Source organism: Pteronotus mesoamericanus, unplaced genomic scaffold (genome assembly GCF_021234165.1).
Source record: "Pteronotus mesoamericanus isolate MK-2021 breed Mesoamerican mustached bat unplaced genomic scaffold, CSHL_Meso_final scaffold_408, whole genome shotgun sequence".
Taxonomy (NCBI): domain Eukaryota; kingdom Metazoa; phylum Chordata; class Mammalia; order Chiroptera; family Mormoopidae; genus Pteronotus; species Pteronotus mesoamericanus.
The window spans coordinates 7,055,926-7,081,731 of record NW_026555315.1 but is presented as its reverse complement, the minus strand read 5'-3'; the positions used below and the strand labels follow the sequence as shown (position 1 = coordinate 7,081,731).

The 25,806-nt window shown below is 36.7% G+C and overlaps 1 protein-coding gene across 7 annotated transcripts in view; it reads right to left on the bottom strand.

Annotated features, from left to right (window-relative positions):
• GPATCH8 (G-patch domain containing 8) overlaps nucleotides 1–25,806 on the bottom strand; it is a 75,554-nt gene that overhangs the window by 23,907 nt on the left and 25,841 nt on the right. For 5 of the 7 annotated variants that reach the window (XM_054593002.1, XM_054593003.1, XM_054593005.1 and 2 more), the window contains 2 exons: nucleotides 8,789–8,856; nucleotides 8,052–8,138 (listed from right to left, as the gene is read on the bottom strand). In XM_054593002.1, the coding sequence (XP_054448977.1) occupies nucleotides 8,052–8,138; nucleotides 8,789–8,856 (155 nt within the window). Of the gene's footprint in view, nucleotides 1–8,051; nucleotides 8,139–8,788; nucleotides 8,857–10,862; nucleotides 10,908–25,806 lie in introns of all 7 variants that reach the window. The other 2 variants (XM_054593008.1, XM_054593009.1) reach the window with 1 other exon arrangement.

Below are 25,806 nucleotides of genomic sequence, written 5' to 3'. Positions count from 1 at the left end.
ACTTGCTCTTCCAAAAAGATAAGAACACTGGATTTAAAAATAAAAAACACATGCAACCTAATTAAATTTTGATGATAAGAGGTTCCTTAGCCCTGGATGGGTGGCTCTGTCAGCTGGAGCATCGTCCTGTACATCAAAAGGTTGTGGGTTTGATCCCTGGTCAAGGCATGAACAGGAGGCAACTGATCGATGTTTGTCACACTGATGTCTCTTTCTCTCTCTCCCTCTTCCTCCTTTCTCTAATATCAATAAACATACCTCCAGGTGAAGGTTAAAAAAAAAAAAAAAGATTCCTCATTACATCTTAGGCCTTTTAATGAAAATCACATTTGTTCCTAAAGTACTTTTCCAGAAATTTCTTTAAAATTTAAAAAAATTATATTTTGTTTATGCTATTACAGTCGTCCCAATTCCCCCCCCCCCTTGTCCCTTCCTCCCAGTTCCCCCCACTCCCTCAGGCCATCCCCACACCATTGTCCATGACCATAGGTCATGCATAGATGTTCTTTGGCTGTTCTATTCCCTATGCTATACTTTACATCCCCATGACTATTCTGTAACTACCAGTTTATACTTAATCCCTTCCCCTTTCTTACCCATCCCCGTGACTGCTCTCCAATCTAGCAACCATCAATATTCTTTGTATCTATGCTTGTTTCTGTTCTGCTTGTTTATTTGGTTTTTAGATTCAACTGTTGATAGGTGTGTACTTATTGCCATTTTTTTCTCAGTTTTGATCTTCTAAAGACTCTTTAACATTTCATGTAATACTGGTTTGGCGGTGATGAATTCCTTTGGCTTTTACTTGTCTGGGAAGCACTTTATCTACACTTCGATTCTAAATGATAGCTTTGCTGAACAGAGTAATCAAGGTTGTAGGTCTTTGTTTTTCATCACTTTGAATATTTTCTGCCAATCCCTTCCAGCTTGCAGTTTCTTTTGAGAAATCAGCTGACAGTCAGTCGTATGGGAACTCCTTTGTAGGTAACTCTCTACTTTCCTCCTGCTGCTTTTAAGATTATCTTTAACCTTTGGTATTTTAATTATGATGTGTCTTGGCTGTGGGCCTCTTTGGGTCCAAAGTGATTGGGACTCTCTGTGCTTCCTGGACTTGCACGTCTATTTCCTTCACCAAATTAGGCAAGTTTTATTTCATTATTTTTTTCAAATAGCTTTCCAATTTCTCTCTTTTGCTTCTCTTTCCACCCCGCCCCCATGATGTGAATGTTGGTATGCTTGAAGTTGTCCCAGAGGCACCTTACACTATCTCATTTTCCTGAATTCTTTATTCTTCTTGCTATTCTGATTGGTTGTTTTTTGAATATGTTCCAAGTCATTGATTTGATTCTCAGCTTTATCCACTCTACTGTTGCTTCCATGTAAGTTGTTCTTTATTTCAATTAGTGCATCCTTTGTTTCTGACTGAATCTTTTTTATGCTGTTGAGGTCCTAAGTTCCTTGGGCATCATTATAACCAGTGTTTTGAACTCTGCATCTGGTACTTTGCTTGTCTCCGTTTTGTTTAGTTCTTTTTCTGGAGTTCTGTTCAGTTCTTTCATTTGGGCCACATTTCTTTGTCTCCTCATTTTGGCAGCCTTTCTGCGTTTGTTCCTACGTATTAGTTAGAGCCGCTGTCTCCCAGGGTTGATAAGAGTGGCCTAATGTAGTAGCTGTCCTGTACAGTCCAGTGGCACCACCTCCCCTATTATCCAAGCTGGGTCCTCAAGGTGCTGTGGGCTGAGTACACCCTCCTTTTGTAGTTGAGCTTTAATTGCTGTTGGCAAGTCCAAGTTCAGCCACCACCAGTGTTTTGTTCAGGGTCATACAGCATAAGCTACAAAGTGATTGCAGGTGGCTGCTACTCGTGCTGGGCCTGGAGGTACGCAGGAAAGGCCAAACTGTGTACTATGGCCAGCTTCTGCTAGTTCTAGGCCTGGGGCAACTTAGCGAGAGGTGCAGGGCTTGCTGAAGCCAGGTGCTGCTTGTTTGAGAGAATTAAGAAAGCCTGGAGTATGGGTCAAGACAAGACAGTTGTATGGAAAAACCACTGGAAACAGCTGGGCAGGCCTGAAAGTTGGGTGGGGCAAAGCCTAAGTGAATCACCAGGGTGGGGCAAACAGTGTGAGCCAGGTTGATGAGAGTATGTTGCCCACCTGCAGACTTTGAGGCTCTGTGTGGGGAGGGTTCAGCAAGGAACAATGGCCTCTGCTAGCACTTCTGTCTGGAGAAAGCTCCCCCTCAGCTCTCACCCTGACACAGGACAATTTAGTTCCTCCCCATCTGGTCTCTGATGCCTTTCAATCTGCTGCCCCGGAGCTCAGCACTGGAGCTCAGAAGGGAGTCCTAGTAGGTCTGTGCACAGGCCCTTTTATAAGAACTGCCTGGAATTCCATCAGTTTCTGTTTTCCACAGCCTCAATCCCTGCTGGTTACGATAGCCAGAAGTTATGGAGATTTATCTTCCTGGCACTGGAACTCTGGGCTGGGACCCCTCACTCCTGAGATATCCTGATTTTTATCTGCCATACATGGGTGTGGGACCTGCCCATTCCATGTCTCTACCCATTCTACCAGTCTCAATGTGGTTTCTTCTTTAATTCTGTAGTTGTAGGACTTCCATTCAGCTCAATTTCTCATGGTTCTGAATGACTGTCCTATAGTTTAGTTTTAATTTTGATGTGGTTGTATGAGGAGGAGAGCTGTGTTTACTTATACCGCCATCTTGGCCCCAAGTCTCACAGAAATTTCTTTTAAGGGTCTTTTAGAGGTAAACTAATTTTTTAAAAAGATTTTACTTATTTTTAGAGAGAGGGGAAGGGTGGGAGAAAGGCAGGAGACAAACATCAAGCTGTGGTTGCCTCTTGTGTGCCCCTCACTGGGGACCTGGCCTGAAAGCCAGGCATGTGCCCTGACTGGAATCAAACTGGCGACCCTTTGGTTCACAGGCCAACACTCAGTCCATTGAGCCACACCAGCCAGGGCCAAACTAATGTTTTTATGTAAAAATTTACCCATTTTTATCTTTATACTTAAGATATTTTTGCTGGGTGTACAATTCTAGGTTGATGGTAGTTTTCTCTGAGCACATTCAAGATTCCATTAGCGTCCAGAAGTCTTTTTACTTTAATATTTTACAATTTTACTAGAATGTATCTATGTGTAGAATTTTTTTTTTTTAATCTTGTGTGTAATTAGGCTTCCTGAATCTGTGAGTTGCACCTTTCATCAATTCTGGCCTCTTCCCTTTGAACACAGCCTCTGCCCATTCTTTATTTTCTAATTCTTTTTTAAAAAAGGTTTTTATTTAATTTTTAGAGAGAGGAAGGAAGGTAGGGAGAGAAACATCAATGTGTGACTGCCTCTTGTGTGCCTCCTACTGGGGACCTGGCCCACAACCCAGGTATGTGCCCTAGACTGGGAATCAAAACAGTGACCCTTTGATTTGCAGGCAGGCACTCAATCCACTGAGCCACACCAGCCAGGTCTTTATTATCTAACTCTTAACCACTCTCACATATCTTGTTTCTTTCTTGCCCCTCCTCCACTTTTTGCTGCATTGTGGATACTTCTTCAGATGTGTTATAATTTAATATTCTGCCTGGCAAAACCTGCTATTAGAGCCTCTCAGAGTTTTTATATGGTCTCTTGCCCTTTATTCATAATCTCAACCTTTTTTATTTCTTTAAATACATTAAATTTGCTTCTAATGTATTTTTCCTTTCTCCATGGGCAATTTAATCCATTCCTGCGACTTAAAATCATCAGTATGCACCTGGTAAATCTAACATTGGTACTACGTAATGACATGCTGTATAACACAGTGTTTGACAGACAGACAGTAATCAGTTTTTGTTGGAGTCAGTCAGTGTTATGTGTTTGAGGAGAATATTGTTCTGTGTATCTATGCTCTTTTTCTCCTGCAAAGTGGCTCAGTGAGAACAAAAGCCCTGATTTAAAATGGGGCTTAAGTACATTTCCATTCTGAAGTTCTTAATAGATTCTATAGTAGCACTAAAGAGTATTCTACTGTGAAAATGAAAGGGAAGCAAAATTAATTTTATTTTTTAACATGAAAAAGAAAACAGCTTTTTCTATTTCAAAGGACCAGTCATTTAGCATTATATATGCACTATAAGAAAACAGTTCTAGAAATCTAGAGTTAATTACATTAATTGGAATGTCAGTCTTTAATGTCAAGCTTTTGTAAGGTAGAAAAAAGGTTTCTACTCAGCAAATCATTGATCCAAAATTTAAAAATACATCTGTCATGATTTCCTAGAGCTATTGTGATAATGTGTGTGTAAAGTACTTAGCAAGTATTTAAGACCCAGTAAGTGCTTAATAAATGGATTAAAAAAAATAATAATAAAAAAAGCCATCAGTATGCAGACACTTCCCAAACTTTTATGTCTTGCTGACACCAATTCCTCTCTTATACTCCATATTTGAACATTTTGGTGGTTATCTTTACTGGATATGACAAATTTCCACAGATAATGACATAACAATCAAAACTGCAAAGCACACAAGGAAATAAATTACTTTGAGAGGTCAGGAGAAGAAACAAAAGATAAAAACATACAAGGTGCAGCAGAAGTAATGCCTGCCTGAGTGTGGTTCGTAGGGTAATAATATGAGTATAATAATTTAGAGATTTAATTTGAACATTTCACCTAAAGTGTCATATAGTGGGCTTGAGTGTGATATTCTCATGTTACAGAATTACATGCTTATGATTCTGCAATAAAAGATTTTATAATAAAAAAGGGGCATTATTTGTGCCAGGTCTTGTATAACAAGTATTACAGATAATAGAAAATTTGAAAAGAATTATAAAATAAGAAAATTTAGAATGTTTAAAAAAAGGCAAAAATAGTAATGAAAAGGTAAAAAGCAAAGCATTATTAAAAAACAAAAAGCAAACAAAGCAAATTGGAAAAAGAATCAAAGAGCTATTTTAAGAGTTTTAAAAAGGCATTCACTGTCAATAAATCTGTTTTTAAAAAAAGTCACTAATATGTAATAAAACATTATTTATAAGTGTTCATTGTAGAATAGAGGTGGTTGGTATATGGGTATTCATTGTACAGTTCTTTCACTTTTTCTGTATGCTCAACAATTTTCATGATAAAATGTTGGGGGAAAATATTACTAACATGAAAACTAAGACAACAGTAAATACAGAGAGAATCTTCTATACTATCTTCTAAAAGCTTTGTTTTTTTCCTTTTACATTTAAATCTTTAATCCATCTGCAACTGATTATTGTACAATACGAGGTAGGGAGTACAAATCTATTATTTCCCACATGGGCAAACAACTGTCAAAATCTTTTATTGAAAAGTTCATTCTTTTTCTCACTTATCTGAAATACCATCTTTGTCTTATCAAGTGGTCAAACATATAAGGGGTCTGCATCTGGGCTCCCTTTTTTGTTCCAGTGATCTACCCTTGTGTCAGTATCACACTGCCTTACCCACCATAGCTTTATAATAAATTTTGATATTTGGTAAAGCAAGTCTTTCTATCTCATACTTTGAGACTGCTTTGACTGTGCTTGGCCTTTTACTCTTCCATATAAATTTTGGAATAAGCTTGTCAATTTCCATAAAAAATCCTGTTGGGATCTTGACTTAATTGCATTAAATATGTAGAAAATTTGGGGGAAAACAGATTTCTTTGCAATATTAAGTCTTCTAATTCATTAACAAATTATTAAAAATCTCACTTTTTATTCACTGTTCTTTAATATCTCTCAATAATGTTTTCGATTAAGTCTTCCACATCATGTAATCTTCATTTTGTAACTCTTGTTGATCTACAGACACACAAATTTAAATTTATTATTTTGCATCTAGCATCCTGCTAAACTGTTATTTGTATAATTTATCTGTATAATGTTTTAGGTATCTATATACATAATCATACCTACAAATACAAACAGTTTGTTTCTTACTTTCACCTCTTATATCTCTATTTGTTTGTTTCTGCCTGCCCACCTTTCTGTGCTTAGGACCCCCAGCACAATATTTAATAGAAACAATGACAGCAGGCATCCTTGTTATGTCTCTTCATCACAAAAGGAGAGCTTTCAACTTTTTAATATTAAGTACGATGTCTCCTACATGTGTTCTGAAGTATAACTACTTGGTTATAATATATTCCAAATTGTCCTGTGTTTGTTAATGTTTTAAAATGTACATTTGTGTTAGAAATCAGAGTTGTCACATAATTATCCTTCTTATACGACCCTGATCAGGATTTAGCATCAAGGTGGTATTAGTCTCTTATTAAGTAAGCTGGGAGTTTTTCTTCCTGTTCAATACTCTGAGAGATTAGAAATTGCTAGTTAGGACTGAAGTTATTTCTTTTATGAATTTTAACAGACCTTACTAATGAAGTCATTGAACTTTATGAAAAAAAATTTTAACTACAGATTCAATTTATATGTTATAAAATTATTGAAATTGTTTCTATTTTAACAATTTATATTTTTAAAGAAATTGTTCCACTTAAAACCAATTTTACATTCAGTGGCATGAAATTATCTTTTAGTGCCTGCTTAATATGAAATAATAGCCTCTTTCTTTACTCTCAATATTGGTTTTCCTTTTCTTCCCTTCCTTCCTCCCTCTCTTCTTTCCTTTCTCCCTCCCTTCCTTTTTTTCCCCCTAACCCCAGGCATCTCCCACAGCAACACCCACTATGTTCTTTTCTTAGTATCACAAGTATATTAAAAAATTAAGTTTTGACTTTGCTCTATGTTTGTTTTCTGTTTCATTAATTTCTATTCTTATCTTTATTATCTCTTTCCTTTTACATTCTTGAGATTTATTTTGTTATTCTTTCTTATTTCCTGAGAGGAATGTTTACTTCATTTGTCTCCTGCTATTCTCTTTTCCTAACATAAGCAATAAGGATATGTATTTGCTATCAAACATCATACAGCTCTTTAGCTTATCATAAGTTTTGATAGGTGGTGTTATTACTTTTCAGTTAAAATATTTTCCAATTACCACTGTGATTTGTTCTTTTACAGATAGGTTATATAAAAGGTTGTTTCTTAATTTCCAAACAGGTATTTTCCTATTATATTTTCTTTTGACTGCTTTATGGTTGATAACTTGACTTCAGTTCTTTGAAATTTGTTGATACTCTGGCACAGACTATGGTAAAAAAAAAAAAAAGAAAGGAAAAAAGCTTGTTTAAATAAATTAAATGCTCCATACATATTTGAAGGTTTTTATTCTCAAAGTGGTTAGGTACACAGTCTCCTTTATGTGAGGTTTGTTCATTCTGTTGTTCAAGTCTTCCAAATACCCTTGCTGATATTTTTCATCTACTACTTCTCTCAGTTACTAAGATGTGTATATTAAAATCTCTCACTACTGTGGTGGCAATAAACATTTCTCCTTGTAGTTCTTATAGTTCTGTCAGTTTTTGCTTTATATATTTTTTATGGTAGAACACATTAAAAAAATAAATCCCTTTCTCTCTTCCCACCTTAAGTATCATGACAAAATAAGATTCTATATGATAATCTTAGCTAAGCCTGTTTCTTACCTATTTAAGGCTGGGCATACCACAACATCTTGAAAAATACATTCCCTGGTCAGTCTTTTTGAAAGCTAAATTATAACATATTCTAAGCTGCAGTTTTCTATAACTCTGCCCCTTAAAAAGGAAAACACTGAATGAAGTTCCCAATGTTTGCTATTCTTAAAACACCTCATCCATTAAAAAAGAAAAGGCTTATCAATAGGTATCAAGCTCTTAAAAGACTCTCAAGTTAATAATTTTTACTACTATTACTACCTACTGTGTACTTGGCATTGTGTTTTCAAACACTAATGCAATCTTCCCAACAGACACACAAAGTGGGTATTATTATCTCTATAATTTTTACAGAGGCAATAAATAGGAAAGTTGAGAAACTTGAGATCTACTACTAATCACAACCAAATGTCAAACAAATGCTGTTGAAAGAGGTCTCTTTCACTGAAAATATCTCAGTGTAAGCATCCCAAATACAAGAAAAATTTCATTTCATACCTTGTACTTCTGCCTCAATTCTTCCGTGTCTTCTTTTTCCACTTCTAGGACACGGCGCCGTTCGGTAGCATCTTCGGCATAATCAAGCTTAACAAAAACAGATATAATTAGTCTTAATTCCTAAAGTACCCCCAATTAGCTATTTAAAAAGTCATCTGCACAACTACAGTACTGTATGAAAATCAAACACTCTGTATTTGCTCAGCAACCTCTTACTTTATCGTCACCCCACAGAGAAAACAGCATGAAGAAAAATTCATTAATTCTTTCATGCTGGTGGCTCCCAACAGGCACATTTTTTGATGATAACAGACTTAAATTCAATGTTCAATGCCAAAGAATTAGTAGTAAATGGAGAAAATATTTTAGGCAATGAAAAGAAGATAACACAGATGACAGCTGTGCATATCTCTATAGCGATAAAGCTTCTACCACAGCAAATGTTTTAAGAGTTAAGCAACACTGCCTGTTGGGTCAGGGTTTAAGCCTTGTCTTGCCTTGTGGCATAACCTTGGGCAAACCACTCAATTTCTTTATGCCTCAGTTAAAACAGTTATTATTTGCCACCTACCTGCCTCAAACAGAGCACTAAATAAAATATATTTTTACATATCCAAAGGAAAATATTAAAACTACATTCTGTCTAATAAATGTATTTTTGCATTGGCATCTGAATTTGGAATTAATATCTATTTTAAATATCCCATAAAACAAGTGAGATAATGAGATCAATTTACCTCCATTTCCATGCGACCCATGCCCATGACGTCATACTTGACAACAATCGGAATGGGATCAGTTCTCCCTGTAACAGGAACACATAATCAGGGTAAGATGCAAAGCTAAGCGACAGCTCACTTTACACATTAGGTTTGGGTGGTTAGAGATCTTGCCTTGGAGTGCAGAGACCAGAAAGCTACAGTGAACCAAACACAAGCCATTCTCACAGCTTACAACCAAACCTACCACTCCCAGTTTAAGCCCAACTGCCCACCTTGACTGTCTTTCCAGTGAGGATAATTCCAGATTCTATGGCAAAATTAAATAAGTAATGCAAAGCATTTCTAAACTATGGCACCAGGTGGTTTAAAATAACTTTTCATCAAGAAATCACTTCATTCTTACTGTCCACTGACAGCCTCCCATACACACTTTTAAAACAGGTAACAAATATCTCAACTGACATACTTAAATCAAAAAAGCATAGTTTCAAACACGATAAAGGAAAACTCTGTGACTGCAATTCAGTTATGTCTTATATATTTTGTTTTCAAAAGATGCTTTACAGTTAAGCGAGCCTATGAAAAACTTAAATAAAAAGCAACAGTTAGTTGCCCTTAGAAACAAAGAATAGTGTTTCTTTTGAACTGGTGCTCTGAGGTCCCATTTCCAGAGTGTGGATTTAACACTGGCTGTAGTAATCGGTAAGCTGTGAAAAGGACTAGTTGCGAAGAAAATTGACTTTAAACTAATCGATCTATGCTGGAGATTTTAAAAAATGTATACTTAATCCACTCATAACCAGCCAAACAAAGCAAAATGGGGCAGACAAGCACTTTACTACCACAGCTGTTTTACATCACAACTTGCGCTGTTTATTGTGATGTAAGCCCACTGGTAAGAGGACTTACCTTGTCCGTTGTACACCTTTAGTGAAAAAACACAATGTTTACTTCCCTCATCATTTCACTCAGGCTGGTGTAAACAATTGTTTTTTTTTGGTTTTTGTTTGTTTTTTTTTTTGTTATACACACACATATATATTATACCTTTGGGCTAAAAGTTAAGCTTTGTCAGGATAAATCTGAGGTAGCACCAAAACCAAATTAAAAGTAATAATAACAAATGCCATGATCATGACTAGGTTTGGTCCTGGAGGAAAAAGAAGTGTTTTCAAAGTGACTGGCAACCACTTGCATATAGTTGCTCTGTATTTGTGGGATTATTTTTTATCTTTAAAAAAAATATGAAAAACTTATTCAGAAGTTTACTTATCACCAATATCCCATTATTTTACAAACAATAAGTACGGATATAATTAGGGATAATTATTATAGTGAAAAAAAGTTTAAGTAAGTAAAGAACATCTCATGTCAGAAAAAAAAAATACAGCCTTCTTTTACATACTATCAAAGACTGCCAGTTAAACAAAATGAAAATGCATTACTACCTTCTGCCCAATGGTATAATAAATAAGCAGTGACTGCAATCTTTAGCAAAAGGACCAAATTAAGACAGGTTATAAAAATGACTTCCTAGGTGCAATATCACTTTCATAACGTCTCAATCAGGGATTTACTGGTAAAAACAAATGGTCCAATGAAAGAATTGAAAAACAATGACATAGGAATTTATTTATTTTTGTCATTTGGTATCTTTTTTTGGTCTATCAGAATTTGTTATGCAAGAATCGAGAAAGTTTTGGTACAAATCCATTACCTCTGTAAACCCCTGTTTATAAACTCTGCATTAGTACTTTTGCCTTCTAAGGCAGTCAAAGTTTGTTTTAATTTATTTACAAATTGCAGTAGCAAGTGCTAGTGCCCATTACATTGTGGGGAAATCAAGTTTTTGACAGTATTAGAATTTAATGTTTTAACTGATTTTTTTTTGTAGTTCTAACATAAACAGATATATCCCTCCTTAACATCACCCTTTAATGAACGAGGATCAGACAAGTTGCATAAGGAAAGGAAAGGAAAATGAAAAAAGACCAAGCAGAAGGATGAAGGCTACAACAGAGAAAGTAAGCCTAACATATTGGTGCACTGATGACAAAAGAAGTAATTCAGTCTGAAAATAAAAAATTACCACTGCTAAGTTTACCATCACCACAACAAGTCCAGGATCATAATGCTGTAAAAAAGAAACACCATTTGTTAGGCAGAAACCATTAGGGTAGGAAACAGGCCTTCTAGCAGGCAGACAGGATGGGGTAAAGTAACAATTGGACTTTGTCCCTCCCCCAATTTCAGCTGGGGACAGAGGAAGGGCACTTCTGGCTACAGCATTTGTTTTCCTACTGGTTGGACCAGTGTGTGAGATTTCTGTACTGCTACTTGAGAATATAGACCACCCCCTCTTTAATAATGCAGAGGATGGGAGGAGGTGTTAGTTCAAAGGGAGAGAATTAGCTCTAGCCTCCAATCTCCCATTTACTACTCATTCTGCTAAATCAGTATTCAGGGCCCAAGGTGGGACTTTTCCTTAACGAAATAACATCAAAGACAGATCAACCAGACAGTGATCAAGTTGAGGGGCTGGAGGGGACTTATCAAGACCTTCCTAAAAGTATAAAATATATATAGTAAGTAGAAGGTATGGAAAATAACCACAGATCTTCAGTGCCTGGGAAACTACGTGCATTAGAGTTCTGTTACGGATGAATCAAACACTTGAATTAGCTTTTCTTAGAACTCTGTTGTCTTTTAATGAAGCCTTCTTTCAAGGCTTGCATACAACAAAGCCAAGCTTTGAACCAGACCAGAACTCCACGGAAAGTGTCATCAAAAGGGCTGCCACAATTAAATTAGTCCATTCATAGGTAACTCACAAAAAATAAACAGCTTGGCTTTAAAAACAATTTGCAAGTGACATTACTGCCCAGGGCAAGTAGTAATTTCTTTCCATTATTACAGAGGTTCCAGATCAAGGAATAATCTCAGAGGGAAAAGACATGAGACCATACATACAGGAAGAAGTTGGAGCATTAAAAAAATAAAAAAATCCCTTCAATTTATTCATTTGGGATCAATGATAATCCTATCACAAAAAATACCACTGTGAAACATCTGAGTAACAACTTACAGTGATGAATTTCCAAAAGGTAGGTAGCAACGGAATGTTTGCTAATACTCTCTAGAAAACTCAATTTCTTTTTAAAATGAATTGAACTCTATCCAGGTTCCTTATTTCTTGGTTTCTTTTAAAGGTGGCAAATATTTCTTAATATTCATTTAAATTAAGAAACTTTTATTTCACTCGAGACGCAACTTCAACCAAAACACTAACTACTTTCCTAAAAAGAAACTGTCCTCCTGAGCCAAAGAACTACTATACTTTCCCATGCATAATGCAATCCTGTGTATAATGCACACCCATGGTTTTGTGCACATTATACAGAGGATTATTGAACCCTTTATTATACCCATGTATGATATGCATCCTTATTTTTCCCTCAAAAATTTGGGCAAAAAAGCACACATTATACGTAACAAAATACAGTAGATACTATGACTATGATTGGGCCAACTAAAGAAGGGAAAGAAAAAAGAAATACCAAATCTAGAATGTGCCAATAGTGAATTCATGTGATGAGGGGAAAAACCTGATATTCATATTTTAAAATCAAAACTTTAAGTACATATACATATATCAAACTATGTCATACACCTGAAACTAATATAATGCATGTTAATTATAACTCAATAAAAAATTTTTGAAGAGAAACTTTTAAGTGCTGTTTCACTGACCAACAAGAATTGTACTTTCTATCTTTTAAAAGGCAGTTTTACTTCTACAGTGACAAAAATGCGAAAATGTTCATATATGTATCTCTTGCTTGAATGTAAAGGTATTATGACATCAAAACTGGAGAATAAGGCCAAATATAAAAATCCTTTGATTGTCTACAGCCACCCCGTTTCTGAGAACAATCCCTCATGAATTAGTTTTGATTTTAAATAAGTTCAGGATATACCAATCTACAGACTTGGTCTAAAGAACTAGACAGAAGAGAAATATCTTTTCTTGAGAAGCACCATGTTAAAGAGACAAAATCCAGGGAATAGAACAATTGGGAGAAACATATTAAAGAACCACCAAAATCTGGTAATCACCTACACTTCAGAAACAGAAGGCACATGACTTCTCATGGAAATAAATCAGAAATGAAGAAGCTTCCAAGGTGATCGACAGATGTGAGAACATAATTTATCTCTACTGCCTTTCCGCATACTGAGATTCATTCAACAATAAATACTTATTACAAATATTTACTTAGTTGCTACTACTTATCAGGCACTTTTGGAAGGCAATGGGCATATGGCAGTGATCAAAACAAAGTCCTATACCCCACGAATTATCAATAATTAGGGAAAATAATCTTACCACTTTAAAGTTCTGACACGAGAGGGGAAAAACAAAATATTTGTGGAGCCAAAGCTTAAAAATTTCTGAAGTTGCCTTTTAAAGATGCCTAAAATTGTTTTTAGAGACTCACCCTAATAAAGCGAATTAAACTGATAAAAGGCCAAGAACCTGACATAACATCATTAAATCTATTTCTTATTTTAAGAAACACAAATACATACGTGAAAATTAAGAATACAAAGTAGGCTATATGTTAGCGCACTTAATATAATTTAATTTATTAAAATGATGATTACAGCCCTGGCCAGTGTGGCTCAGTTAGTTGGAGCACTGTCCTATAACTGAAAGCTTGTGGATTTGATTCCCAGTTAGGGCACAAGCCTAGGTTGACGGTTTGACCCCCCAGTCTGGACAAGTGCAGGAGGCAGCCGGTTGATGCTTCTCTCTTGCATAGATGTTTCTCTCTCTCCCTTCCTCTCTGTCTAAAATACAATGAAAAAATGTCCCTGGGTGAGGATTAAAAAAAAAATTTTTTTAAATGGTGATTACATACAATTTTGAGAAAGTTACTGAGTAAAAAAAGTGTACATCTATTTCCAAATCAAAGCTTCACTTTTGCAAACTTTTCCTGAAACTGATAGTCTTCACAGCATAAAAACAATGATTACTTTAAGCATCATTGAGGGGTTTTTTTCCTTAATAACTGTAACAAAATATATGCTATCTCTCAGGAAACACCAGCTGGAAATATCAAACATATTAATTATTCCCTATAGTTTCTACTTAAGGAAAAAATAAAAAGACTTGCAACTCAAAACAGAATTCAAATTCTCTAGTATTACAGAAACTAACTATATTCTTGCCATAGCCTATTTAGTCATCTAAACAACAACCAGATTAATTTGATTTCCAAATACAGATGTTTTCTAAGGGCACAGTTCAACTGTAACCTAAAAGGAATCTCCATCCTTTCATCTTTCCAAAGTATCAGAGCTGGCTTTCTAGAATAAGGAAGCTCAACAGGAAGTTATACTCTTACTCCAGATAAGACTGCTTTGGTTTAAAATTTTATCAACTCACTGAAGCCTGTCTCATGCTAACCATTATGTTAAAATAAATTTATTTTTTAAATGGAAAAACTACTTTAATATATACAATTTCAGGGTAAGTAATCCAAACCATGAGACTTAGGAAAAAGGAAAAACAATGTTAGGTCTGGTTTAAAAAAAAAAAAAGAAAAAAAAAAAAGATACGTCCCTGGCTGATGTGGCTCGTGGATTGAGCACCAGTTTGCAAAAGGAAAGGTTGCCAGTTTGGTTCCCAGTCAGGGCACATGCTTGGGTTGCAGACCAGGTCCCCAGTGGGGGGCGTGGCATGCAAGAGGCAATAAATTGATGTTTCTCTCATATGTCAATGTTTCTCTCCCTTTCTTTCTCCCTCCCTTCTTCTCTCTAAAAATAAATAAATAAAATCTCAAAAACAACAACAACAAACAAACGGATAGGAAAACGCTTTTATGCGCTTGGCTTTACTTCTGTTTGTATCCTAACTTACTGACACAGTATCTAGCATAGAGTGGCCATTTATTTTAAAAGTATTTATTCACTCAAGAGAATGAACATGTTCATAATGGGTCTCAAACTCATTCAGGTGTAAGTACAGGATGGGGAAAAAAGTAGGTATGCAGTTGTTCGTATGGAAAATAATACTAATTAATAAATAATAGTACAAGAATAAATGTGTTTCATGGTGCCGTAAGATACTGATGATTTATAACTGTCTTGTATTAAGGAATTATTTTATCAAATACAACATATGGTTATATCATACAGGTCTCCATATCTCAAAAAATATGCAGGCTATTATAAAGAAATATTTTGAGTTTTACATTGCTGTTCATCAGAGGCTTGTTTAATTTGTTTTATCTATTGTCACTAATTAGCAGTCAAGGAGAAGCAGGCATCAAATGCCTAAGGAATTAGAATTAACGGTTTCTAAGGTTCACTTCAATTCTTAAGTTTGAAGAGTGAAAAATATTTGAGTAGAAAACATCTGAGGGAGCCCTAGATGGTGTGGAAAGGTTGCCGGTTCAATTCCCAGCCAAGGCACATGCCTGGGTTGTGAGCCAGGCCCCCAGTTGGGGAGGGGGGTGTGAGAGGCAACTAGTAGATGTTTCTCTCCCTCTTTTTCTCCATCCCCTCTCTCTAAAAATAAATAAGTATTTTTTAAACAATAAAAAAATTTGGGGGAGTTATGTATACAGTAGTCAGTTCTGTGGTATTGTAATAACAGAACAATCCAATGCCTTCTTACAGTTGTGTTCTCTTACTATTAGCTTTCCATCATAACAGAGAATTTTTTACTATTCCATGACCACTCTATAACTCAAAAAAGACTTTCCAGCTTCATTTAAACTGTTACTCCTTTACTTTCTACAATAATCCTCTTCTCAATTCATTTTTAATTATTTTCCTTCTATATACTTGTATTTCTAGGAGGCCCCTAAAAAAGCTGGGATACAAAATCTTAGTTTTCTAGTAAGAGATAATCTCTAAACACTTGTGTGACTTTCAACAATCAGAGCCAGTCTTGGCAGCTTCCCTGAAAAATTGGAGGTGTTATCCTCCCTTTCAGGATTGTCATGCAGATCAAAAGAGATAATACACAGAAGATGCTTTGTAAACCATAAATTACTATATAGGAGGTTGTTAAATTCTAACCCAGTCATTTCCTTAAGATTTCAGAAAATTAAAAATTAATTCGTTTCCCTTTCATTTCCAGATTTGACATTTTGAAAATACCTTAAAATGAAAGATACTCTAAAACAGAAGCTGTGATAATTTCTAATGTTTTATGTAATATCTGGTGATAATGAAACAACCCCATGGACAGCTGGAGGGAATTATTATCCAGGATCAATAACCTAAGTACTATCCAAAAATCCTTCCCGTATATCATTCCATTAACAAAATGAGTAACTAGTGAGTTTGAATAACAATGTTTCACAAATATTAAATCCAAGCCAAGAGAATGAACTTAAAAAGGCATAATTTTATTAAGAACTTCTCCAAATTAAATATATAGTACACGTCATCTAAGAAAAAAAATAAACCTAAGCAAAACAAAATAAACATTGTCAAAATGCTTGCTATTTTACTATTACCATCACTGGGAGGAGGACCATAGCACTTATGCACATAAATAGGAAGTATTAAGTGTGGTATGTCAACTTTGTATTGGTCCATGTGGAAAATCACAGTAAATTCAGAAAGTCAAGTAGACTGAAATCTCGAAAATCCCCTTATTTCCTTTCAAGTCTCTGCTAAGAGCCCAGAGATCTTAGTCATCCCTAGAAATTTTCTTTTTCACTTCTATACTCCATGATTCCAAACAGCTTTGAAAGCACTTGTCTCCTCTTACTTCCAATTTATCAAATATCAGTTAGTAAGTTTTTATATTTTCAATTATTTCCACCCGGTTAGACTACTTTACTTATAAAAAGAGATCGGTAACACCATATACTCTATATTGCTCGTTTTTTAAAGTTTATTGAACACTCTACTCTCATGCCTAAGAAATAGTTTCTGTATAAACCAGTTTCATTTTAATCATGCAAATTAACCTAGGGCAAAAAGTCCATATGTAACAAGGTAGGAAAAATGTAAATCCAGCTAAGGATAAGACTATAAAAAAAAAGTATTAAACTAATTCAGACCAAAAATTGCTAATACATTTTGGATGAATAAAAGAACCACTGTCACTCCTACTTGCTATAATAAAGGTAATTTTTTTAGAGCCTGTTTTATTCATATAGTCGAAGCAAATTATGTGGGAAGCTTGCTTAAAATGTTAATTTCCTGAATCCCACTCTAGACCTGCTGAGTTGTGCTGGCTGAGAATCTACATTTTTTTTACAAAAAGGTTTTATTTATTTATTTTTAGAGAGAAGGAAACGGAGGTAGAGAGAGAGAGAGAAACATCAATGTGTGGTTGCCTCTCGAGTCCCCCCAACTGGGGACCTGGCCTGCAACCCAGGCATGTACCCTGACTGGGAGTCAAACTGGTGACCTTTTGGTTCATGGGCCGGCACTCAATCCACTGAGCCACACTAGCCAGGGCAAATCTACATTTTTAACAAGCACCCAAGGTGATTCTGCCGCTTCACTAATAGAAAAAAACATTGGAGCAGAGGTCGAAAAACCTGTGCTATAAACACAGCTCCTATCCTTAGGGGTTTGATTATGAATAAACACTTAAGTTTCTCAATTTATTAAGTGGCATCATCTCCCACTCTACATATTGGAGAGGAAAGTAGGGGAGTATACAGATAGCACCCCCCCCAAATCATGTTTAATTCCCAAAACAAGCCCTAGATCTTTTTAAAAATATGGGTATACCTGAGGGTATAGCAAGGTCACACTGCTTACTAGCTGCAGAGCTCAAATTTAAACCCAGATCACATTTCTAATGAGATTACAAAGTGATAACCTATGGATCAAATACATGTTTTGTTCTGTTTTGTTTATCCCAGAATACCTTAAACTTTGAGCCAATAGTTATCAATTATAAATTTTTACCAAAAAAAGAAAAAAGAAAAAAATCTGATTTCTGGTTCCTTTTTTAAAGTTGAGAAGCTTTGACAACATGTGAGGCTATATGCATCTTCTTACAGGGCAGCAATGAGCTGGAGCTAGCTCACACTCCTTCCCACTGTCTCATACTCAGTGAGCTTCAACTGCGTATATTACCACCTGCCCCCAACAGGTATCGGATTTGCAACTCCTATTCCAAAGTCTATGTTCTTTGCTCCTTCCTTCTGAGCTCCACTCGATTTTCTCTGCAGGCATTTGGTAGGCAGGTTTTGTTTCCAAACACTGCTCACAATGCCATCATACCCCACACACCAAGTACTTTATACAAAAATAAGTGAGATTCCCTACTCTCAGGGAACTTAAAGCAACTTGTCAATTAAATATTCAGCTTGGCTCTGACCAGCGTGGCTCGGCTGGGCATCGTCCTGCAAAGCAAAAGGTCGCTGGTTCCATGCCCAGTTAGGGCACATGCCTGATTTGTAGATTCAAGGCCCCAGCCAGCCAGGGAGCATACAAGAAAACCAATCAATGTTTCTCTCTCACATTAATGTTTCTCTCCTTCTCTCCCTCCCTTCCCCTCTCTCTAAAAATCAGTAAATAAAATTTTAAATACACAAATAAATATTCAGATTGATTACATAATTTTAAGCATGGAAGGAACACATATGAGTATAAAACATGGTCTCTAGCCTCAAGAAACTTCAAAGTTCTATAGTAGTTAAAAAAGCAAGACTCGGGGATTAGAAAGTAATCCTGAAGGGCAGGAATGATGTCTTATCTATTCTGTTCATGGCTTATGATATTTATTTACAGCTGATACAGCTAAAATGTATTATCAGCTCAATAAATATTTGTTGGTCATCTTACTGACTGAACCTTACAGACAGGATGAGATAAAAAACAATATAAGACCCCATTCTTATTTTTAAAAAAAGATTTTATTTAGTTTTAGAGAGGGGGGAAAAGGAGGGAGGGAGAGAAACATCAGTGTGTGGTTACCTCTCATGTGGCCCCCAACTGGGGACCTGGCCTGCAACCTAGGCATGTGCCCTGACTGGGAATCAACCGGTGACCCCCTGGTTCACAGGCTGGTACTCAATCCACTGAGCCACACCAGCCAGGGCTAACTTTTGAAATATTTTAATAAACACTAAGGGAGAAGAAAAGCTGAATAATAAGGGAAATTCAGGTACAAAAACCCACCTTACAAAGCACAATTTTCTATCCAGCCACAGATAATTTTGTTCCTGAGTGAGCATGCCCTATTTCCCAATCTATCTAGTGACAAGGTATCCGCACTGCAGCTCCAAGAACTGGCATTCTTTGTAAAAACCTTGCATGGGTCAAAATAATTTTAAATGTTAATAAAAATATCCTGAAGAGATCTGGTTTAAATGTTAAAAGGTGTCAGAGCCCTAAAACCAAATAAAGACGTAAAAGTTAGCAGTAAACTAGTAAACACAAAGAACTTACAAAGTCATCAGCCTAGAAATTCTATGTGGTGACTAAGGAGACATTATCATTTTCACTAGAGCAACAGGGCTTTCTTCAGTGGTTATTTATTTATTTTTTTATTTTCAGGGTGAGGGGTAGGGAGGCAGAGAAACATCAATGTGCAAGGGAAACATGAGTTGGCTGGCCCTTGCACACCCCTGGCCTGCAACCCAGGCATATGCCCTGACTGGGAGTTGAACTGATGACCTTTTGGTTCACAGGCCGGCACTCAGTCCACTGAGCCACACCAGCCAGGGCTCAGTGGTTATTTATAACAAAGGCTCAATACAATTAAAAAAATCTGTCAGGAGTTATCTCAATATGCTGTAAATGTGGCTGTATTCTAGGTCAAATCATGTGGTTATCACAGAAAGTTACGTAAAAGAAACCAGCAAAGAGTCTGTACACTGTTGAATATGACACTAAAATACAAAGAACCATTTATAAGACAGTTAAATTTGGCCCTTAAAGTTGCAACAGAATAAGGGATCCATTCATTTTGAAAGGTGAAGGCACTGTACTAACCATTCAAAACAGATGGCTACAACAATGCGAATTTAACACTAGTGAAATGTACACTTAAAAGTAATTATTAAGATGGAAATTTTACATTGTTTTTCACCACAACTAAAAAGAAAATAAAAGATGGGCTTCAAATTCCTCTTGTACTTTAAATTAATAATGAATTTGGGTTACTGAGTGCTTATTCTATATCTGTTACCATGGTGATGAAGATAAACTATGGATAAAACCTAATTCTCTTAAATTTGCTGTCTTTCTGCAGGTTCTAGACGTATTTTAAAGTCTCTGATGCTTACAATGAAAAATTCTGGGATTCAAACAGATTGGCTAGCCCCTAAGAAATATCCCAAAATTCTACTTCCTGTGTGCCTGAAGAGAGTAACATTAACAATGATCCCAGGCATCTATGAATAGGAAAAAGATGTTTCAAATAGCAGGGAAAGATTCCAGTCTTCAGACTTTCTTCTGAGCAATCATCTCCATTCAGTTCAACCCAACACTGACAACTATACAAACCACAGGGACAAATTCTACCAACTTATTTCTGTTTCAGTTCTGATTACCTTACCTCCCTTTTGGACTATTACAAAATCTATGGTTTATGCTATACAAACTACTCTTCATTGTATTTTTTATATTGTTTGCAATGAGTTCTTATGTCACTGGGAAAACAAATTCAATGGTAATCAAATCTTTTTATATCCCCAAAAGAGTAGGTTAATATTTATTAATATTAATTTGAAATATATTTTATTAAACATCTCCTTTGTGTCACTACTGAATGGAATTTGTAGAAATATAACTTAAAAAGCAAAGGTTATACTCTGGTTTCTCTTCAGATCGTATAAATCTTTCACCTTAAAAAGCAAAGGGTTTTAAAGACTAAAACATCCTGCTTCATGCCCCATCCTCTTGTTCTCTTTTCTAAATGTATAACTTGTTTTTCACATTTTGTTAGCCATTTTAATGAAAATTTTCTTTAGCTTAAAAAAAAGATTTCTTATAAGACACATTTTTTACTTTGTGTTCTTTTCATGTTTACATTTGGCCCTACTTTAAAATACAAGTGTTTCTATATGGAAAAATGAGGAGATTCTATACATCTACTAACAAAGTTGTGATGTAGTTGCTTGCTTCCTTATTGTAACAGTCTGAGATTTTTTCGCTCCTTAAATTACTCAAGAAATACATTGAAATTCTATGTGTTCAATGCTCTATGAAGCTCTCCACTGTACTTTTAACTTCACAATTATGGTATCATTATACTACATTATATTTATTCGTTACATTTGTCTCCCTATTAGACATGAGCCTCTGGAGGGCAGAGGCTATATACATACGTCCTTGAACTCTTTTTAAAGAAATATTTATTTATTCTTTAGAGACTCGGGAAGGGAGGGAAAAAGAGGGAGAGAAACATCAATTGGTAGCCTCTCACATGTGCCCCAACTGGGAACCAAACCTGCAACCCAGGCATGTACCCTGACCAGGAGTCGAACCAGTGACCTTTCACTTTGCTGTATGACACCTAACCAACTGAGCCACGCCATTCAGAGTGTCCTCGAACTCTTAAGACTTAATACAGATCTGGCACATTCTAAGGATTCAGTAAATGTATGCAGAATTTAAAAAAACATGAAAAGCAACAACAGAGATGCAAGTAAATGAATAGCAATTATTATCATTTAAGAGTTTATAGTCTAATGAACGTTGAGAGACACATGAACACAAATTATACAAGGCAGAAAATTAAAAATGCCATAAGAGAAAAACCTACAGCATAAGAAAAAAATAAGGGAGGGAATTACAGTATCTTCTTTTTCTCCAGAGACCAATTACCAACCAACCCTAAAAATGAGGCCAAGGTTCTTTCCACTCAACCTAGTCTCAAGTTTCTAGTAAATATATATAAACCTGTATCAATCACAAATATATATGATCACTTCAAGTGTCCTAAGGTAAAAATATCACATTCAAAGTTATCTCCAATCTTTTGGGCCAAAATAACTACTGTATATTTCAATTCTGTATTACCTGCATTTCTCACCACCATCACATCCTTCTCTAGAAGACAGAGTTTACATCCATTATAAAATTATTAATTATAGCGTAGGTTTTGGCACCATTATTCTACCGCTTATTTATTTTAAGTACTAGAGTATTGCTCAGAATGTCAATTTCCTCATCTGTAAAATGGGAATGATACCCACCACAAAGAGGACTTAAATTAGATAATCCATGTGCAAACACTCAGTAAACAATAACTTATTACAAAGGATTAATGCTAAACAAGGAAAACAAGGGCTTCCTAGTTAGATGCATTGACTGTACAAAGGGGACCCCCCCCCCAAAAACCATAATTATCTTGTGGAGAGTGGGCTGCTTGTAGTACAGGCTTCCCCCAATAGGTTCGTGCTCTAGGATCCCATCTGTATCAGTATACCTGCTGGGGTTGTTGTGAGAGGCTGCATTAGGCTTCAGTGAATTCTTTGGAAGACTCTTCCAATGCATTTGCCTGTTTCATATTGGGTGATTTACCAGCACACCTGCTCACACTGCGCTGAGTCTTCAGCAGTTTCTGACCAAGAAGTGGCATGACCCCTGTGCCCCTCCCTTCCTATTTATCCGATTTCACCCCGAGTGTCTTTTTTTGTTTCCCCAGATGAGATAAAAGTCCTCAAAGGGAAACATTTCACCAATGTGGAAGAGGTGAAACAAAAAACGACACAGGCACTAAAAGGCATCAAAATTGACCAGTTCAAAAACTGTTTTGAGCAGTGGAAAAAACGTCTGATAGGCATATTGCACCAAACAGAGAGTACTTTGAAGGCAACCGAAGTTTTAACATGTAAGAATACACAACTTTTTATCAATTATTTTTGGGGGTTCCCCCTTGTATACTATGCTTCATAGTTGATTTGTGTTATTATCCTTTATATTTACACCTTCCTTTCCATTTCCATTGCTATCACTCTATTCTAGGCCTTCAACTCATACTCCAACAACTTCCTAAATGGTTTTCCATCTTCATTTTCAGACATATTTTAACCAGACTAGTTATCTAACTTCTGTCGCAAATGTCCTGGTTTGTTTACTCAAAAGAACAGATCACAAATCAGAGAATTTGGGATTGGTTTCAGCACTGTCACTAGTATATTTTGGAAACTTAAACCTAAACTTCTTCATCTGTAAAATAAATTTTGATAAAATCATCTTTAATATCTCTTGCTATAAAGTCTATACCTCTCCGGCCCTAGCTGGGTAGCTCGGCTGGTTAGAGCATCGCCCCTATACACCAAGGTTGTGGGTTTGCTCCCTGGTCAGGGCACATACAAGAATCAACCAATAAATGCATAAGTAACTGGAACAACAAATCAATGTCTATCTCTCCCTTTCTCTAAAATCAATAAATGAAAAATTAAAAATTAAAGTCTATTACTATCCTCTGATCAAAAACTGCCCTTGGCCTACAAAAAATGAAATTCCAAATTGGAGGAGCATTAAAGCCTTCCACATTGTGTGGTAGTTAACAGCATGGGTTTTGGGAGTCAGAAAGACCAAAATCTGAGGGTTTTTTTAGAAGTATATTTTACTGATTATGCTGTTAGAGTTGTCCCAACTTTTTCCCCTTTTGCCCTCCTCCACCAGTGCCCCTTCCTTCCAGCAATGCCTCCAGTACCTTAGTTCATGTCCATGGGTCATGCATGTTAAGTTTGGCTTCTCATTTCCTATACTATTCTTAACATCCCCCCAGCTATTTTGTTCCTACCTTCAGTTGCCCTCAAAGTACTATTTTGTAGGGATTATGTTTCTTAATCCCTACAACATTTCCCCTTTTCTCACCCTTTCTCCTCCTAGCTGATAACCCTCCAAATGATACCCATACCTATAATTTGGTTCCTGTTCTAGTTGTTTGCCTAGTTTGATTCAGTTGTTGATAGTTTTGTTTGTTGTCATAGTTCATAACTTTGATCTTCTTTTTCTTAAATAAGCCCTTTAACACTTCATATAAGAAGGGCTCGGTGATGATGAATTTCTTTAGCTTTACCTTGTCTGGGAAGCACTTTATCTGCCCTTCCATTTCAAATAGCTTTGCTGGACAGAGTAATCAAGGTTGTAGGTCCTTGTTTTTCATCACTTTGATTACTTGCCAGTCCCTTCTTGCCTGAAGTTTCTTTTGAGAAATCAGCTGACAGTCAGTCATATGGGAACTCCTTTGTAGGTAACTCTCTGCTTTTCTCTTGCTGCTTTTAAGATTCTCTATCTCTAACCTTTGGCATTTTAATTATGATGTGTCTTGGTATGGGCCTCTTTGGGTCCAACTTGATTGGGACTCTGTGCTTCCTGGACTTGCATGTCTATTTCCCTCACCAAATTAGGGAAGTTTTCTTTCATTATTTTTTTCAAATAGACTTCCAATTTCTTGCTCTTTCTCTTCTCCTTCCAGCACCGCCACGATGTGAATGTTGGTATGCTTGAAGTTGTCCCAGAGGCACCTTACACCATCTCATTTTTCTGAATTCTTTTTTCTTCTTGCTGTTCTGATTGGCTGTTTTTTGCTTCCTTATGTTCCAAGTCATTGATTTGATTCTCAGCTTCATCCACTCTACTACTGTTCCCCTGTGAATTGTTCTTTATTTCAGTTAGTGAATCCTTAGTTTCTGACTGAATTTTTTTTATGCTGCTGAGGTCCTCAGTAATAAGCTCCTTGAGCATCCTTATAATCAGTGTTTTGAACTCTGTATCTGATAGATTGTTTACCTCCATTTCCTTTAGCTTTTTCTGGAGTTCTGTTCTGTTGTTTTATTTGGGCCATGTTTCTTTATCTCCTCCCTGTGTTTACTTCTATGTATTAGGTAGTAAAGCTGCTCTGACTCCGTTTTGGTAGTGTGCCCTAATGTAATAGGTGTCCTGTATGGTGGGTGCAGGGGCATAGCCTCCGTCACCCAAGCTGGGTATTCAAGGTGTGCCCTTTATGTGTGGTGCTGAGTATATCCTCCTCTTGTAGTTGTCTTGGTTGCTGTTGGCAGATCAATGGAAAAGATTTCCCCAGGCTAGTCAGCTTCAAGGATCGGCTGTGACCGCTTAGCACCAACCTCCACCCTCTGGGGAGGATAAGCTGTGCAGGAGCAGGGTAGCAGTGCTATGAAGTGGTCTGTAGCTGTCCACTGGGTGCGCTGGTCCTGGGGTTTCCCAGGTTGTGCTGGCCAAGGTCAGCAGCCCCCACGTGTTTTGCCCGGGCTGCCCTTCCTGAGCTATAAAGCAATTTGAGAAGGCTGCTGCTTGTGCTGGGCTTAGAGATTCCCAGGCAAAGCCAAGCTGTGAAACTAATCTGGCTAGTGCTAGTGCCAGTCTGGAGCTCACTGAGGCCAGCTGTTGCTTGTTTGAGAGGATTTAGGAAGCTGTGAAGCAAGACCAGTTATTCATATGGAAAAGAAGCTTGGGTGGGGTGAAGTCTCTGGGGATCTACAAGATGGATCAAACAGTGTCGTTCAGGTTGATGAAGTCTCAAATATGACACCAGCCTGCTGGCTCTGTGCCTGGGCAGGGGGATGGCTCAGAAAAGGGACAATGACTTCTGCTTGCCTTGGTGTCAAATACTTCAGATTCTCCTAGTATGCCACTAGTGCCCTTTAAATTGCTACCCTGACACTGGAGCTCAGAGGGAGTGAGTCTCAGTAGGTGAGTCCATGTGTGGATTTTTTAAAAGGAACTGCTTGGGGCTCCAGCAGTTTCTTCCACTGACTTAATCATCGCTGGATTTTGCAGCCAGAAGTTGTCTTCCTGGCACTGGAACCCTTGGCTGGGGAGCCTGGTGTGGGGCAGGGACTCCTTGATCCCAAGATATATCTCCAGAATTTTTATCCACCACATGTGGGTGAGAGACCAGCCTGTTCCACGTCTGTGCCCCTCCTACCAGTGTCTATGGTTTCTTCTTGACTTCTGACATTTCTGAGTGATGATTGTTCTATATTTTAGCTGTAATTCTGATGTGGTTGTGCAAAGGGGTGAGCCATGTGTGCCTATGCCACCATCTTAAAATCTGCATTCTGATA